This window comes from Oryctolagus cuniculus, chromosome 12 (genome assembly GCF_964237555.1).
Source record: "Oryctolagus cuniculus chromosome 12, mOryCun1.1, whole genome shotgun sequence".
Lineage (NCBI taxonomy): Eukaryota > Metazoa > Chordata > Mammalia > Lagomorpha > Leporidae > Oryctolagus > Oryctolagus cuniculus.
The window spans coordinates 80,842,733-80,859,837 of NC_091443.1; the positions used below are offsets into that span (position 1 = coordinate 80,842,733).

A 17,105-nucleotide genomic window follows, 5' to 3' on the forward strand; every position below is an offset into this window, starting at 1 on the left:
TGGTGTCACCCCTGACATGCTTTCCTCCCATTTCTCTGCTCACAGCCTCCACTTCTGCTGAGCCTTCCCCACTGCCCTGGTTTCGTTCTCATTCTCACTCTTGTATCTAGAGCTGTCCTATGGTGTCGATGCCACCGTCCAGTCACGTGAGCCAAATTCCCAGCTCCTCTCTAAATCACCTGCTGGAACTGTCTGTGTGAACGTCGCTTCATCACCCCAGTTTCCGTGTCCAAAGGCAGAAGCCAAGCTCTCTCCTCTGAGCTTTGTTCCATGTGTCAGCTTCTGTAGTGGGCAGCACTGTTTCCCTACCCACCCTCCTCATTCATCAAGTGCAAGTCACTGCTCCATCGATTTATCTCCCTTCTCTCGCTCTCCATGACTCAAGCCACTATGACGCCAAAGTGACCTATAAGCAGCTTTCCTCTTCCCAACGATTTTGCTCTGATCACTGCTGCCAACAGCATTCAGTTCAAAACCCATGAGCCACTCTGTTTCCTGCTACATCACCCTGGGCCACCCTTGGCTGACCTCCAGGGTCCTCTGGGGTCTGACTACCTGGCGGTGTGCAGTGCCTGCTCTTGCCAGTGCATCTCCTATCACGGGAGTATGGCAAGCGTGGCCTCATCTCCGTGCCTCTCCGGATTATTCCTTTCACCAGAAATGCTGTTTTCTTGCTCCTGTGCCTACTGGACGCTTACCTCTCCCACTGCCTTCTCTCGTTCATCAGCCTCTTTTCTTGAGCACTTACTGTTGTACTAGAATGCACAGGAGATTTTTTTACTCTACATTCTAATATTCTTTTCCTTCATTTTCTGAAATGGCATGGACAAGATGCCATCAGCCTGAATGCATGGACATGTTTAGGAAGAGAGGTGCTATAGGAACACCAGAGGTGGCTGACGTGAAAAACGACTGGAACTTCGCAGTGCTAATAAAAATGAAGGGGTCTCTGATAGTTTCACTCCTGGTGTCTGTACGGCTGTCTTCATGTGCCTTTAGGTATCACAGAGGGATGAGGGCTGAGAAACTTCGTCTTGAAGAACTTTCCAGTTACGTCTACGTCATTCGAGATTCCTGCTGTCCACACATACCACAATGGCAGCTTTCTATAGGACTTTATTTATTTATTTATTGCCAGGCAGAGTTAGACAGTGAGAGAGAGACAGAGAGAAAGGCCCTCCTTTTCTGTTGGTTCACCTCCCAAATAGCCGCTAGGGCCCAAGCACTGCACTGATCTGAAGCCAGGAGCCATGTGCCCCACCCACCACCCTTGGTCTCTCATGCAGGTGCAGGGCCCAAGCACCTGGGCCATCCTCCACTGCACTCCCTGGCCACAGCAGAGAGCTGGACCGGAAGAGGAGCAATCGGGACAGAATCTGGCGCCCCAACCGGGACTAGAACCCGGTGTGCCGGCGCCGCAGGCAGAGGATTAGTCAAGTGAGCTGTGGCGCCGGTCTCTATAGGATTTTTAAATGACTATTCATGTCCACCTCTTTCTCATTTGCTGCCTGGTAGCTCAAGGTGCTGAACATGGGGTTGACTTGTTGGGCATCCTACATCTTACATTTCAGTTTCACCCATGTTCCAGGACTGCAGAATCCCATGTGCCATCTGTTCCTCTGGAGAACAAGATACCATCAGAACAGTGAACCCCAATCCAGAGCAAGGCATCTTTCCCCAAGCCGGATTCACTCTGGGGCCAGGTCAGCAGGTCTAGATTTTATCTCCCTTGATCAGAACATGGGTAGAGATTCGAAGAATTGGAAGTGCAGGATGTGTTGGTCCGGAGGTCAGGGACCACTTCTCTAAAATTCAGCTCCCACGACACAAAGAGAGCAAACAAGCTCTAGCTGGTTGTATGGTCTCCATTTACAGATTTCTTTTTACAGGCCCCCAAATATTCCACAGGTTGTCAGCCTTTGACTTCATTTCACTTTGGTAAATAGAAGTAAGGCAACGTGGCTTCTCACTGGGGAGTCAGTTTGTGAGAACAAGCCCCACAGACGCGTCCACACTTGCTTTCATGCAAGAATTCTGAATGAAACTGGTCATCTCATGTATGTCTGATACATAGCTATACTTATCTGCTGCCCAAAATGACAGGCACGCATGGATTTTACAGTGTCAGAGAATATGGTGTCTGTTTACCTCAGTGCATTCTGGTAAAATGCCCTCCCAGATTCCTGCTCAGTGATCTGGGTGAGCAACACAGCCGAGAAAGCCAGCAGCTGGGGACGGACCTGAACGCACTTAGTGTGACACAAGGACTTACAAACAAAACACAGCCGCGGAGTCCCAAGGAGTACACAATATAAATGCTTTATTGCTAGCACAGAGGTTTCTTTCTTAAGTAAATTAAAAGAAATAAATCTTCATTTTCACATTCTATATTGCAGTTCAAAGATAACTAGTTGGTTAACGGGTATGTTCACTTGGGCACACTACGGGAGAACTGACATTCATGTGAAGAACTCAAAAATGGGGCATCTGTTGCGGCACTGGGCTGCTGAATGCATTGTCATTTGTAAGTAACAAGAAGTAGATATTTCTTGAGAACATCGTCAACAGAGAGGGTTATAAATAGAAAACTGGTGTGGTTAGAAAGCTGAACTGTTCAATGCAGAAGGCTATATATATATATACATATATATATATATATATATCTCCCATATTCCACATACTCTAAGTTATGTTTGGTACTTTTAAATAAATGATCTTCAGCTAGGCTAGAGACTGGATTGGGTTTGGCATCTGGAGAGGGAAGGAGGAAAAGAAGCTAACATCACCCACATCAGATTGGTGGATTCACTGGAAAGCAGAGGAGTGAGAGGTTAGGAGGAAAGAGAGACAGGCCTGTTTCATGTCTCCCCCTCTGCAGGCCAGCGCTCGCTCACTGAGAGGCAAGAATGTTGTGGGGACTGACAGAGGAGGAACGTGGCACCCTGGAACTCTGCAAGAGGAAAAGGAAAGCCCCTGGCTTGCCCAGATTTTTCAAGGTCACTGCCAATGGACTGAGGGCACTTTATTAGGCATGATAGTCAAAGTAACACCTGCAGCGCTGGGAGGAGCAGAGGCTGGTGCACTGGGGGCTGGGATGTAGTAGGTGCCACAGATTCCAATTACAGAAATAACTCCCTTGGAAAGAACTGTCAGCCAGAACTGCAGACTGAATTATTTCTGCCAAGTCATCCAGCATTCCCAAATTCTCAAGCCTACTTGGATGGCCTTTTTGGTTGGCCTTAAGATAAGCTTTGGAAAAGATCTTATCCATCTACTAAAAACAACTCACCCCCTGCTTATTCCAGAATAACCAAGAAAAAAGTAGTGCGCGCACACACACACAGACACATACACACCAGGCTCAGAAGCTGCGAACTACGGATGGGGACTTCTGATCTCCATCATCCTGGTCTCCTTGCACTCATGTTATGTAGAAGCATAAGAAAACCACACTGGGGAAGGAATACACCAAGTTTTAACTTCTTAGAACAATTGTAGTACACCAGCTCCTGGCATCTGCAGTCTGGTCTGACTCTAACTAAAACCACTTCATGTTTTGCTTTGAAGAAATGGGTAACATGAAATGGTAATTTGGCTGCAAAACTTCGGAAAATTGTTCCCGGCCCAAACATTTGCCCCAAAATGAGCTCAGCTGAGAATTCGCTGGAGGACAGGGAGGGTGCGTGAGGGAGGAGAGCCCAAAGGGAATAAAATGAAGACAGTGGCAAGGCCGCCTTTTCCCAAGATGAAGGTTCTTTGCGGCAAAAGGCATCAAACAACAGAGCTCCCTATCCCATCCCTTGCTCCAGAAGGAGATACTTGCTGCGCCCCAGCGCTCCTGGCATTTGTGTCTGACCTTGACCCCACTTTCCTCCATGTTTAGTGTCGTTTGGGTGACCCCTTACAGAGTGCCAAGAAACCATGCCCAGCTGGTTTGCTCTAGTTGTGCGGTATCTGCCTGGCCTGCACGTTATCATTTCCATCTTTAAATCAGGACTGTGGCTCAACTTTGTATTCCTGAGAGCTGGGTCCTACAGAAAAAGCAGAGAGGGAGAGTCGTGCAGGCTGCCTTCACCTTCTTCCGCGGCCTTCTTAGGAGTTCTTCTGAGGGATCTTTACCGTCACAGTCTTAACTTCTGAGTATTCCCGCAAGCCGAATTCTCCCCTGAAATACAGACACAGACGGTATCAGACACCAGAGGCCGAGCCCGCTGCCCCGAGTGATGGAAGCAGTCTGGGGAAGGTGTGGCTGATCATCTGCTAGGAGCTTCCCCATACAATTCCTAATGGACGGACAGTCCTGCCATCCTCTAAGGAGCAGAGAACGGCCAGCTCACGAGCAGTCACCGTTTCTTAAGGCTGGACTCGTCTTCACGACATCGCACAGAAAGGCAAGGACTCCCAAGCACACAGAGAGCCAGGCCTGGGGTTAGCCTTGGCAGGAAGGCACACAGGCACCCACAGGCTGTGCTCCCGGGCTGAGCACTGCAGGCAGCCCAGGAACCAGACCCAGGTCTCTCACTGAATGCACTCGCCATGTTTCCTACCACCCGGCAGCTGCGGTTCTTTAGGATGATGACGTGCTTTGCTCCCCAAAACCCCATCCCCGCCATTACATACCTGCCCTCTGCAAGTCTCTATTCTGATCTCCTGCCTGAAGATCTGGGCCACTTTAACCGAGAGAAAAGGTTAAGACCCAAGTTGGGATCCTGCGTGTTTGCTATTCTCAATTCTTTCCCATTGGTCGTTGTATTTAATACAAGAGAATGAAAAGTCTACCCCAGAAAAGCAAACATCACCAGCAGTGCTTTCAAAACAATCCCAAATAAGTACTGTCCACAGACCCCACAGAGTCGGGAGAAAGATTTAGGAAATAAAAATAATGGCCCACTGCAGACCTGGGAACTGTTAGTAAGCCCCCACCACCCAGCCTAGCCCTGAGATTCTGCTTTGACCACTTCCTCTCTGGGATCTCTGACGTGGATCAAGGATTACCATTCATTCAATCAACAAACACTGACTGAGCCATTACCATGGAGCAGCTTTGTGCTGGTCTTGGAGCACGTGAGCTTGTAGGTGTTGGGGACTGAGAGGGAGAGTAGCTGCAGGGTGACAGGAGACCCCACCCTCCCTGGTCCCCTGGACAGTCCTGTCCAGAAACAAGGGTGCTGCCTGTGTGACGAGGCCTGCTTGCTGCGAGCCTCCCTTTCTTCCACCTGTCTCCTCACCTCCATCCTCATCTTCACTGTCATTGTGTTTCTCTTCCTCGCTTCAGTGTAAAATCCAACATGTTCCAATTTATTTTTTAACGACAAAACTTTTTTTCTTCTACTCTTTTTAAAAAGTTGGCGAAGCTTTCCCTGGGCGCCTCCTCCTCCTGTGTCACAGAGCCCCGGGCCCCCGCCGCACTTTCCATCCCCGCAGGAGCTGTGTCTCCCCACGGGGCTGCAGCTTGCTATTTGCTTTCTGACCACTCCTGGTCCACCCCCACACTGTGTCACCTACAGATGAGGCCCAAAGGCGGCACCTGATGACTGAGGAAGGGAGGGAGGGCAGATCTTTTTCCTACCCCCTTCCCCACTTCCACCCTACTGCCATACTCTTCTCCACCTGGGTAAATAAAGAACACTTAGAGATGCACTTGACACCGAAAGGCTGGAGGAAGGCTGCCTTTCAAATGGCAAGTTACAAGAGGTACAGAGTGACCATAACTGGGCTTTACCAGGGAGACCTGCTGGGACTGGTTCGTTCTGGTTCCTTCCAGGAACCCCCATGACCCTGTGCAAGACTCTACCTGCTTTGCCAGTAGCTCCTCTGCGTGCCAGGGGCACCTGAGTTGTCTGGGCCCCTCTAGGACATGAAGGGGTCTCCGAGGGGGACCGGGGAAGCTGCTTGCTAGTCTGGATAGGTTATTTCACTCCGAGAAACGCGAAGAGCACACTGGCTTGTCCTCATTGTATACTTCCTCATTGACTCCAGGCATCAAGTCTATCACCAGCGCAGCTCTGGCTCTCACTGCACTGTTTCCTGCCCTTGGGCAGTTCCAAACGTGCCTCTTCAGCAAGGACACCACGTGCCTCCTGTTGGAAGTAGCTTACTCCCTCTGGCTTCCCCGCCTGGGCATGCAAGCAGACCCTGCACCACACTTTCCTCCCACTTGGATCCCTAACTGGGTTGTGAGAATGCAAGGCAGTCTACAGGGCCAGACCACTTGTAGAAGACTGCTTTCCACTGAGACCCACAGTCTTTGCGTGTGGGATGTGATGCAGAACACTGCCGGGCTGGAGGCGTTCCCTTCCGGGGCTGGGTAGCAATCTACACACAGCCTGCTGTGAGAAAGATGGGAACTCAAATTCGCCACCAAAACGACCGCCCACGGGCCCCTGGTAAGAAAGAAAGCCAGTGAGAGGTCTTAGAGCAGTGTGACCAATGCAGCTTGCAGTGGAAAAAGGATAGAGGACCAGGAGCTCCAACCCAGCTCTGTCGCTAACAGGATGAAGGATTCCATCTGGTGCCCACTCACCTCTCTGGCAGCAGTTCCTGAAGCTCACCACACATAAGCATCACCTAAGGGGCCTGATTAAATGTAGATGCCTCCTCACTCCCTCAAAGAGTGTTTTACCAGGTCTGGGGCAGGACCCGGGAGACTGGAATACAGGTGGTCATTTGATCCACACCTTGGGAAATCCTGATGGAAGGTCTCCAAAAATCCTGAAGTTTGGGTTATTCAGTAATTTCACCACCTCACTCCAGAGTCTTTCTCTGAAATCTATTTCCTCCAATTAAATTGTATGGCACACACAGTCCCACAGTGCAGAAGGAAGAGCCCTGTATCCTAATAGACATGCCCCCGTGTCTTTGGAGGGTCACTTTCCCACCTGGACAATGCATCGGGGCATAGACACGATTAGAAGCCTGGGTTCCTGCTTCTCAGTAGACTGCGTTACTTTCCCTCAGATGAGCAAATGTGGCACAGCTAGACACACGGTAACACGTTCGCTCGGTCACACTCGCCCACTCAACAAATAAGGCTTTCTGTTTGGGCTCTGTGTTTCCCTGCCTTTCCTTTGGCTTGCAGCAGCATTTCTCAGGGAAAGGTCCCCAGACCACCTGCAGCAGAACCATTCCAGAAGCTTGTTAAAAATGCATATCCTGGGCCTTGGCCCAGAGCTACTAAATCAGTCTCCGAGTGTGGGTCCCCAGATAGGTATGCTTAACAATCCCATCCCCGGATTGCAGGTGATGTCTCTCTTGCACACACACACTACACATGCACCCATGTGCACGTATGTGTGCATAACTCCCCCACATACTCACTTTAAGAAGCCCCGATTTCGAGTGTTTTAATAATGCTCCTCGTTTTCACAGCCTGTGCTGTTAGTTTTTAGAATGCTGAGTTTCACAGTTTTCCTTTCATTCCCCTGGTTTGTGACACATATTTTATAGCTTGTACTCTACCACCCAATATCTCAGGGGAAGCTTAAATGAGGAAGTGAGGAAAGTGATGGGAAGAGTGAAACAGATGGAATTAGCTGGTCAGGCAGAGCCCAGAGCTCTGCTCAAGTTTCTGACCCCTGGAATGAGAGGCCAATCCACCAGATAACCTGCAGGGGGCAGCCCTCCCCATAGCTCTCTGTGGGGGAACTAGGGGACCACGTCAGCCATCCTCAGAGCGCATTTCTGCAAGTGCTGCTTCCCCTCTCTGCTCCCTACAAGGGAGGGCAGGAAGGTGTCAGAGACCCAGGCCACACGGACTCTGCAGGCCTTGAGACAAACGGTTCTGTCCAGACGCAGAGTTAGGTAGAGTTTCAGGGGATGTGCAAGCTGAGACAGAAGATGGGGACCAGGTTCTTCTTAGCAGGTTCTTCTGCGTGAAATGTTTCCTACCACCAGGTCATTCAAGGAAGAGAAAACACTACATGTTTTGGGGTAAGTAGAGACAAAGAGTCATGTGACTTACACAAGATGAAGTGAGTCCACTTCCTAATTGTTTTTTTTTATTATTATTATTTTTTCATTTCCTAATTGCTTTTAAACTGCACTGTAAAGGCCAAATCCTGGTGGTGCCTCTGAGACAATCAGGGAGAAGCTGCTCTTAAGTCTTTGGAGACCGCTGTGATGGTGACTCTGACTCAGCCAAACTGTCTCCCTGACTATCTGTCTAGGCAAAGGGACCCTTCTGATGGAAACAGACCACACCTGGACAGTGTCACAAGCCTGGATCTTGGCAGGGGGCCTGCCCATGAAGAGGGATGGGGGGCTAGCCTGCGATTAGGCTCCATCCACTAGTGATCATTTATAACAGTTTATTTTATGCTGGTGATTCACCCTGTTGAAGATCCATAACAAAACAGTGCGAGCAGTATTCCCAGAGCCAGCGACTGTCCCAACATTTCAGAGACCCAGAGAGCAGACACAGAGACAGGAAATGAAAGAACAATGGAATGCATATTGAAAAGCAGCAGCAGAAAGTGAAGGCTGTGTGCGAGGGCAGGAAAGATACCTGGAGCACATGAAGAGTTGATAAAAGACAGAGGGCACTAACAACTGAGCAAACAGGAAGCAGACTGGCTGTGGATTCTGGCTACAAAACTAGTCTCGGGCACTGACGGCCAGAGCAAAGGTTCGAGTGAGAACAGTTCCTCTCTGGCACTACCAGGCAGAGCATAAGTTTGTGATGTCAGCTGGAATTTAGGAAAGCCTCTGCTACACTTCCAAAGTGCTTGTTAAGAAAAAGAATGGGCACCAGTGTTCATGGCACAGCAACTTACGTGGCCGCTTACTGTTTGAGTCCTGGCTGCTCCACTTCCAATCCAGCTCCCTGCTAATGTGCCTGGGAAGGCAGCAGAAGATGGCCCAATTACTTGGGTCCCTGCCACTCATGTGAGAAACCAGGATGGAGTTCCTAGCTCCTGGCACCTGGCTTCAGGATGGCACAACCTCAAACTTTGTGGCTATTTGGGGAGTGAACCAGTGGATGGAAGCTCTCTTTCTGTCTCTTTGTCTTCTTCTCTGTCATTCTTTCAAATAAATAAAAAATGGTCTTTTTAAAAAATGACCTACAAAGTCATCTACTTGATCAATGATGATGGAAGCTAATGCTTTCTAAATGCTCTGTTGGATGTTTTGCTTGCTTAACCTAACACTTCACCCTCCCAGCAACCCTCTGAAGTTACTCCCCTCTTGTAGCCAAGGATGCTGAAGCTTAATAACCTTAAATAATGTGTCCAGTGTTGCACAGGTGGTAAGCAGTAGGGTCAGGATTTTTATCTGAGCAATGTGACTGTCAAAACTACATGTGGCCTAAAGCTGTGCCTACCTAAAGGTTTAATAGTTAGGAGCCACGTAGTGCTGGCTACAGGACCTGAAAGATGGAATCCTCTGCTCCAGTCTGTGGGTTCAAGGCACTTTCCCCAAACACCATGCTTATTTCTTCCACGACGCCTTTACTCATTTACACTCATTTACTCATTTATACGATGCTTTTACTCATCTTTCACCACTGCTACCTTGCTTTACCCGCCAATGCCGAAAAGATCCTCTCTCTTTCACCTGCTCAAGTGTTCCTGTCTTTGAAAGGCCGATTCCCATCCCTGTACTAGATCTCATCTAAAGACTTCCCAGACACCTCCAGCTCACATTTCCTCTGTCATTCTGCAGTGTTTTCTGGGATTCTTCTGATTCTTTAATATTATATACTTCATTTACACAACCAAGTACCCACTAGCTGAGTCTTTCCCTACAGATCAAACACAATGCTCTGTACATAGTTTATGCTCAATACTTGTGAACTAAACATTACTCAAAAACATATATTCAGTAATGGTGGGGGAATGGGCATGAGATGTTGCCTCTATGAGTCACAGGATTTAGAAAGTATATATCAACTCCTTTCATACTGAGGGAAAGTGTTTTGTTTTGTTTTGTTTTGTTTTTTCCCTGGATGAAGGTGTGCTTCAGCTCAAGAGGATCCTGGCTATCAACCATCCTGTGAATGCCATTGAGAAATTCAATTTACACTGAAGTCTCCCTAAGATCTCCCTTTAGTCTACCTCTGTGACAATGTATATTTGAGGTCTCTAGCATCCCTAGCTATAACCCTGTCCCCAAAATGTCCCTGGTGCTGGTTTCTAGGTGTACCTAGTTGGATCTCACATGAGTTAAGTGCATTTCAAGTCACTGAGATTGGAAATTCAGATCTGCTACTGACTTGCTGTGAAATGGACAAGCTGCTGAAACACTGTAACCTAGCTACTCATCTAGGCCATCTGTATGGTAACACTGAGCACTGAGTGTATTTATGACTTCAAGTCACTGTTAAAATCAAATGCTTTAAAGACAATGCTTAAAAAGAAGCTAGCATAAGGCCAAGTATCAACTTACATGTATTCAATAATAACTGTTATGGTTTGAATGTCTGTGTCCCCCAAAATTTGTATGTTGGAATCTAATATTTTATGGGACAGTAATAAAAAGTAGGACCTTTTAGAAGGGAACAAATCATGAGGACTCCATCCTCATAAATGGGATTAGTGCCCTTTTAAGGGGGTTCAGATGAGGTCCCTTGCCCCATCTACCACATAAAGACACAGAAGGTGCCATCTATAAGGAACAAGCCCTCCTCAGACACCTAGTATTCTGGCACCTTGAACTTACACTACTCAGCTTCCAGAGCTGTGAGCAATGCCGTTCTAGTGTTTATAGATTACCATGTCTGAAGTGTTTTGTTACTGTAACTCAAATGGGGTAAGATAACATCTATTACTGTTATTGCAAAATCGTTTATGGTCTTCCTCTATGTCTCTGCCAGGAATCCTAGGCTTAAAAATTTCTTGTGTCTCCTCAGCTCCTAAAGAATTTCCTTTCAAGCCTGTAGGATGTGGATTAAACCAACCTTTCCATGTGTATATTCAACAATTCCCCTCCATCATTCCTATGCCCTAACCCTGCAATTCCAAACTCACAGAACCTGTGGGGGCTGAGCAGGGGAGGGGGGTAATGAATTGGGTGGGTGTAAAATAAATGGCAATGAACATTCAGCCCCCTGACGCAACAGGGATGGTGGGGAAGTGTGGCAAACTGTAGAGCTCTCAGCATCAGTGATTTTGTTAGGGAGAATAAAAATAAGAAAGAAGTCTAGGTGTTATGTACAGCCACTATATCTCAGAATGTCAGTTAAAGATTCTCAAATTTTGTGGAGGCAAAACAAAGCTTTTCTACAGGCTAGGTTTGCCCCTTGGTCTTGCAGCTGATGACCTCTGGTTTTAGCACACCCAACTCTGTTCTGTTCCCTGATGACTCTATTTGTAGCTCCCTCATGCCTTTGTTCCTGCTGGTCCCTCAGCCTGGAGTGCCTGCTCCTGAAAAACTGGAATGTTATTTCTCCTATGAAATCTTCTTTGATACGTAGTAGACAAAATTGATTTTTTCCTCTGTATTTACAAGATGTTTGGCTTTCTTTTATAATAGTCTTTAGGTAGAATTTCTGATACACAGTAGTTAGCATAAAGCATGTTTCCTGCTCATTTCTGTAATATGTAGAAGTTATATTATAGCAAGCAGTAGGTACTCAACAAAATGTTAAGGAGTGGATGAGTTTAAGAGAGTTAAACTATTCCGTGAGTACTCCTCCGTGCTGATATTCACAGTCCCTATTTCTCTTGGGCATCAGCAACTCGGACACTTACATTTCTCTCCCATTTCCAGACATCTTGAATCCCCCAAAGGGGCTCTGGGCATTTAAGGCATTGTAACAATTGATCCTAAAAGAAGAAAACATAGTATTGTGAGTTAATATGAATTATGCCTGTTCAGAAATAATCCCACTGGCATATTTCTTTTAAAAGCTTTAGTTTTTCATCCCTTTTTTTCCAATGAAAATTTGTAATTTAAAATTTACATCTATTTCCTGATACCAATAAGGAAGGTATCCCTTCTCAGGAAAAGTTTGGTTCCCCTTGGTCTTCCCCACCCTTCTGGAGGATGTTCGCTTATTTCATGCTGTCCTGTAAGAATCCTAAGGCCCCTTTGCCACCAGTGGCATTCATTATGGCCAGGACCATGAAACAGACTCTGTTCTCACCAGACAGTCCCAGCTTGCATTGCAGAAGACACTGTGAGGGCCTTGTTGATGTCATTAGTAAAAACAGCTGCTACAAGTCCAAAGTCTGAGTTATTGGCTCTTTCAATAACTTCATCCATAGTCTTAAACCTCAGAATTTCCTGAACAGGACCAAAGATCTGCAACAAGATAGTCTGATTAAACATAGTTCCTCTGCTGTTTCTTTACCTGCCTCCCCCATTTCAAAGCAGGTTCATTCTGTCTTGATTATTTAAATGTTTAAGTTTGGCACACAATATCATAAAATACCCAAGCTTTCCCAGAATAAGATTATACAAGTGGACTATAAAAAGTTGACTGAAAACAGAATGGAAACATTTATTTTTGTGTAAAACGTTTGAAATCCATGCACAGCTTTTTTCACAGTATGCATTTCCATGAATTTTTTGAAGACCTCCTCATATAAGTTTCTAACATAGACTTTGTTTAACAAAATCCTCCCGCTTCCCTGGCACTGCTTGATCCCACTGTGTGTACCTGGTTATGTTCTTTAGGTACTGAAGAGGCAGTGGCTTTCTCCAAGACTGCTCCCTACCTCCCAACACCACCAAACACTGTTCTAGGACTGAGACTCTGCACTCATGATTGTTGGCTGACCTGCTCCTGGTACCTCACCTACACTGACATAAGGATGTATGGATGTTTTCTGGTTCTTGGTTAACAGCCTAGTGACCATATATTTGGGGAAACTGGACTGTTGTCAGTGTACCAGAGGGGCCAATGACTGACCATTACGATTGTCCTCTTGACTAATACTAATCACAATTATATTACACATCATCTGGCCTCCATCCAGCTTGCTTGCTTGAAACTGGGATCTTCATATCCCCAGATTAATGTTAAATGTAAAGAGCTAAAACTCCAGTTCCATCAATTAGTAACACACTGAAATTATCCCAAGAAAGATGCACTTTTCTAAGAACAGTGTGTCTGTCACCTCTTCCTTTGCAATCCGCATGTCATCAGTGACATTGGAAAACACCGTAGGTTCAATGAAAAACCCCTTTCGGCCCAGTCCTTTGCCTCCACATTCCAGCTTGGCACCCTCGGCCACACCACTCTGGATGAGTTCCAAGATCTTGTTGTATTGTTTCTTATCAATCTGTGGGAGAAATTACCTAATGAGTCTAAGTAAAAGCTTCTATGAAGATAGAAATAAGTATGTCCAAGAGATGAAGATTATGAAAATGTTTCAAAATTTATTCATGGTTGATATGAGGAAAAGGGCCTTCTGCCATTTAGCAAGTTAGTAAGTTGTACTGATATTGATATGGAAACAATAGATAAGTTAGTATACAGCCTCTCGGATAGTGCCACACACCCAATCCTATTCAGTTTATATATTTAAAGACATTCCTATTACACCTTTAGAGGAAAGGATTAAGCATAAGGTGTAAGGATGAGCTTCCTAGTCCAGAGAATAAAGTCAATCTTGTCCCTCAAAACTATTACAATTCAATTTTTTTTTTTTTTGACAGGCAGAGTTAGACAGAGAGAGAGAGACAGAGAAAAAGGTCTTCCTTCTGTTGGTTCACCCCTGCAAATGGCTGCCACGGCTGGCGCACTGTGCCAATCCAAAGCCCAGAAGCCAGGTGCTTCCTCCTGGTCTCCCATGTGGGTGCAGGGCCCAAGCACTTGGGCCATCCTCCACTGCCTTCCTGGGCCACAGCAGAGAGCTGGACTGGAAGAGGAGCAACCGGGACAGAATCCTGCGCCCCAACTGGGACTAGAACCCGGGGTGTTGAAGCTGCAGGTGGAGGATTAGCCAAGTATGCCACAGTGCCGGCCTACAATTCAATTATAATAGATAATGTAAGAACCTACATTCACTGGAGTTTGAGCTGCTAAGCCAGGACATCTGTCTTTACTACAACTGAGGACATGTTGTCCTTCATCAGGGAAACTCGGGTTCTACTGACTCAGGGGAGAGCCTGTCTAGACCTCCCTTTACAAATCTGAAGGCCCTGTCTATACAGTTAAAGTCAAATTCTATTTGCAAATATGCCTAGATTGTGGCCTAATGCTTAAGAGGGGCAGCCTGGAGGCTGGAGCTGTGCCATAGTGGGAGGGAGCCGGTGCTGTGGCACAGCTGTGGCTTGCAGTGCTGGCATCCATTTGGGGCCTGTTCAAGTCCCAGCTGCTCTGCTTCTGATCCAACTCTGTTAATGCACCTGGGAAAGCAGTGGAAGATGGCCTAAGTCCTTGGGCCCCTGCACCCACAAGGTAGACCTGGAAGAAGCTCCTGGTTCCTGGCTTTGGCCTGGCCAAGCTCTGGCCATTGTAGCCATTTGGGGAGTGAACCAGTGGGTGCAAGATCTCTCTTTCTCTGTCTCTCTTTCACTTTCTCTCTCTGTAACTCTTCTTTTTGAATAAATAAATAAATAGATCTTTTTAAAAAGGCAGCCTGGCTTCTCATAAGGGACATGGGTGGCCCTATCAACCCCACTCCAGCACATGGAACATAAGAGAGAACCACACTGCAAAGGGGACAGTCAGCCAGTCCTTCATTTCCCTCACATGGACAAAGTGATCTCTCTAGACTAGAGCAGGCTGTTAAGGATAATCCTTGGCAGCTAGTGAAAGGCCAAATGACACTGGGAAGGAGAGCTAACCACCATCCTGACTATGGCATCTGTAGGCATGTCTTCTAGTTCAGCGGTTAGAAGGACTGGGAATAGGTTCTATGGTAAAGATCCATTTTGTCATGCCCAGAGCTTTCTTTAGAACTGAGAGACTTCAACTTGGCCCCCAAATTCAAAGTATCCTTAAGGCAACTCCAATCCCATAGGTCTTCGGAGTTAACATTAGAAAGGGGAAAAGCAGCATAAGAAATAAGCACTATCAATGGCTATGTTTCTAGCCATGCAGACAAGGAAGAAGAAGGAGGCAGCAGAAAAAGGAAGATGTTGCTTGATTGGGTCCCACTCCAGTGTTCACTATCTGTACTAGCCAGAGATTAAGTAACAAAGGGAATCTTTAGGATTTGTCTACCTGAGGACCCTGCTCAGTGGTGGGGTCAAAGGGACTTCCCACTATGCGCCTCTTGGCCCGCTCCACGCTTCTTCTCACAAATTCCTCGTAGATGGACTCCTCCACAAAGATGCGTGATCCTGCAGTGCAGCACTGGCCTTGGTTGAAGAACACACCCTGGTGTGCCTGCTCCACGGCATAGTCCACTGCAAGAGGAAACAGCCATGCTCTCAACACTGCCTGCTACGCAGCGGCTGGGGAAACAGGGTAGGAAGCCACCTTCCCCATCTCCAGAGTCCCAGGTAGGATGTTGGGCTCACCGTGGAGAGCACCAGTGAATGCATAGCCCTGAATTGGGAACGCAGCTTAGTTCTAACTAGTCTCTGACAGCACGTGCTAGGTGAACTTTGATAACTTCTCTGCTTTAAGGTTTCTTGTTCCAGAAACAGAGGGATTGGACAACATCATCTATAACAGTCATCTCAAATCCCAGCATGTAAATGGGTCAGGCAGATAACATAAAGCTATGAATCTGTCATGTGAGGAAGCAATGTGATGGAGAAACTAAGGGAGGAAGCCTCCACATTTGGCTATCACTAGGCCTGAATATATGCCTAGATCTTTCCAGTCTTACGAAAATCCAGACATCTTTTGAATGGGCAGGTTTTTTGTTTTTTAAGCACGGCATAATGTTTAAACAGGTAAACATGGCTGTATTCTGTAACAGACCTGTGAACTGCCTACCTGCAACCCCTCAGCTATAGGGCCCTGCAGCTACATGTTTAATCGATGTTTTGGTAATTAAATTGCAACATCAGCAGGTCTTTTTTGAAGACACTGTATTTCTTGTATACTGGCATGGAACTATATAACAGCGTATGTTGTCATTTCCTTTCTTTACATTTCAAGATAATGTGACTAAATCTGGCATGTTCTAGTTGACTGACTGAACATATCAATCAATCAATCAATCATCATGCCAATGGAATACCTACTCTTCAAGAGAATTCTGATTCCCCTGACACACAGTATAAAGCTAATTCAAGCACTCTGCTCTCTGATCTTTTTAGTGGAGACACTGGGAAAGTAGATCTGACTGGTAGGATGTAAGGGAGAAAAAGAAGGACTTAATCAGACTTTGGAATTTCATTCTTTGGAGAGCTTTTCAAAGCAGAAGGACCACATCTGTGCAGAACAGAGCAGAGGGCATCCTTCCTGGAGACACGAGGTTTCCTAGTTCACTGCTTCACCTCTCTGTGAAATCCTACTGATAAGGTGCAATCATCTCAGGTTCAGGACTATTATGACAGAAGTGAATCAACTGTGTTGTTTTCCTAAATGACAGTCATAGCAGCAGAAAAGAGGGGTTGGGAAGACTAAACAGAGAAAGCATTGGGAGCATTGTGACAATCCTTGCAGAGCTAGTGAAGTTGTTTTTTTGTTTTGTTTTGTTTTGTTTTGTTTTGCTTTAGTGATCTACCAGCTCCAGGCACATTGAGAAGTTTTAGATTTCTTGAATGCAGGTAGAAAGATTATACTTCCGGTGTCTGGAGGCTTGGACCATTGCTCTTTCCACTATACACCACTGACCAAACCTTAATTTTTGGTACCCTGTTCTACAACATCACAGAATCAAAAATGGCTCAATAGTGTCTAAGGAACAAACTGTTCATCTATAAATTGGTAAGTGCTCTTTCTCCAGTATTAGATATTTTCTCCTCAGAAGGAAATCATCTTGACTGACCTTAGCATCAAATATCTTTTTCCCACGTCCTTGCAAAAATGGAAATACAGGGGAAGGTGTTTATAGCCTAATGGTTAAGATATCTGTATCCCACATTGGAATACCTGGGTTTGACTCCAAGCTCCAGCTCCTGATTCCAGCATCTCCCTAATGCAGGTCCTTGTAGTCAGTGGTGATGGCTCAAGTAATTAAGTCCCTGCTATCCACATGGGAGACCTGGACTGGGTTCCCAGCTGCCAGATTCAGCCCAGTCCAGCCACAGCTGTTGCA

At 46.5% G+C, this 17,105-nt stretch overlaps 1 protein-coding gene across 1 annotated transcript in view; it reads right to left on the bottom strand.

Annotated features, from left to right (window-relative positions):
* Nucleotides 1–2,303: 2,303 nt before the first annotated feature.
* Nucleotides 2,304–17,105, bottom strand: part of ALDH1A2 (aldehyde dehydrogenase 1 family member A2) — a 127,023-nt gene continuing 112,221 nt past the window's right edge. Inside the window, exons 9-13 of the mRNA XM_002717704.5 lie at nucleotides 15,113–15,297; nucleotides 13,059–13,223; nucleotides 12,083–12,240; nucleotides 11,688–11,762; nucleotides 2,304–4,165 (exon numbers count right to left, since the gene is read on the bottom strand). Coding sequence (XP_002717750.1) covers nucleotides 4,093–4,165; nucleotides 11,688–11,762; nucleotides 12,083–12,240; nucleotides 13,059–13,223; nucleotides 15,113–15,297 — 656 coding nt within the window. The 3' untranslated portion in view covers nucleotides 2,304–4,092. The remainder of the gene's footprint in view (nucleotides 4,166–11,687; nucleotides 11,763–12,082; nucleotides 12,241–13,058; nucleotides 13,224–15,112; nucleotides 15,298–17,105) is intronic.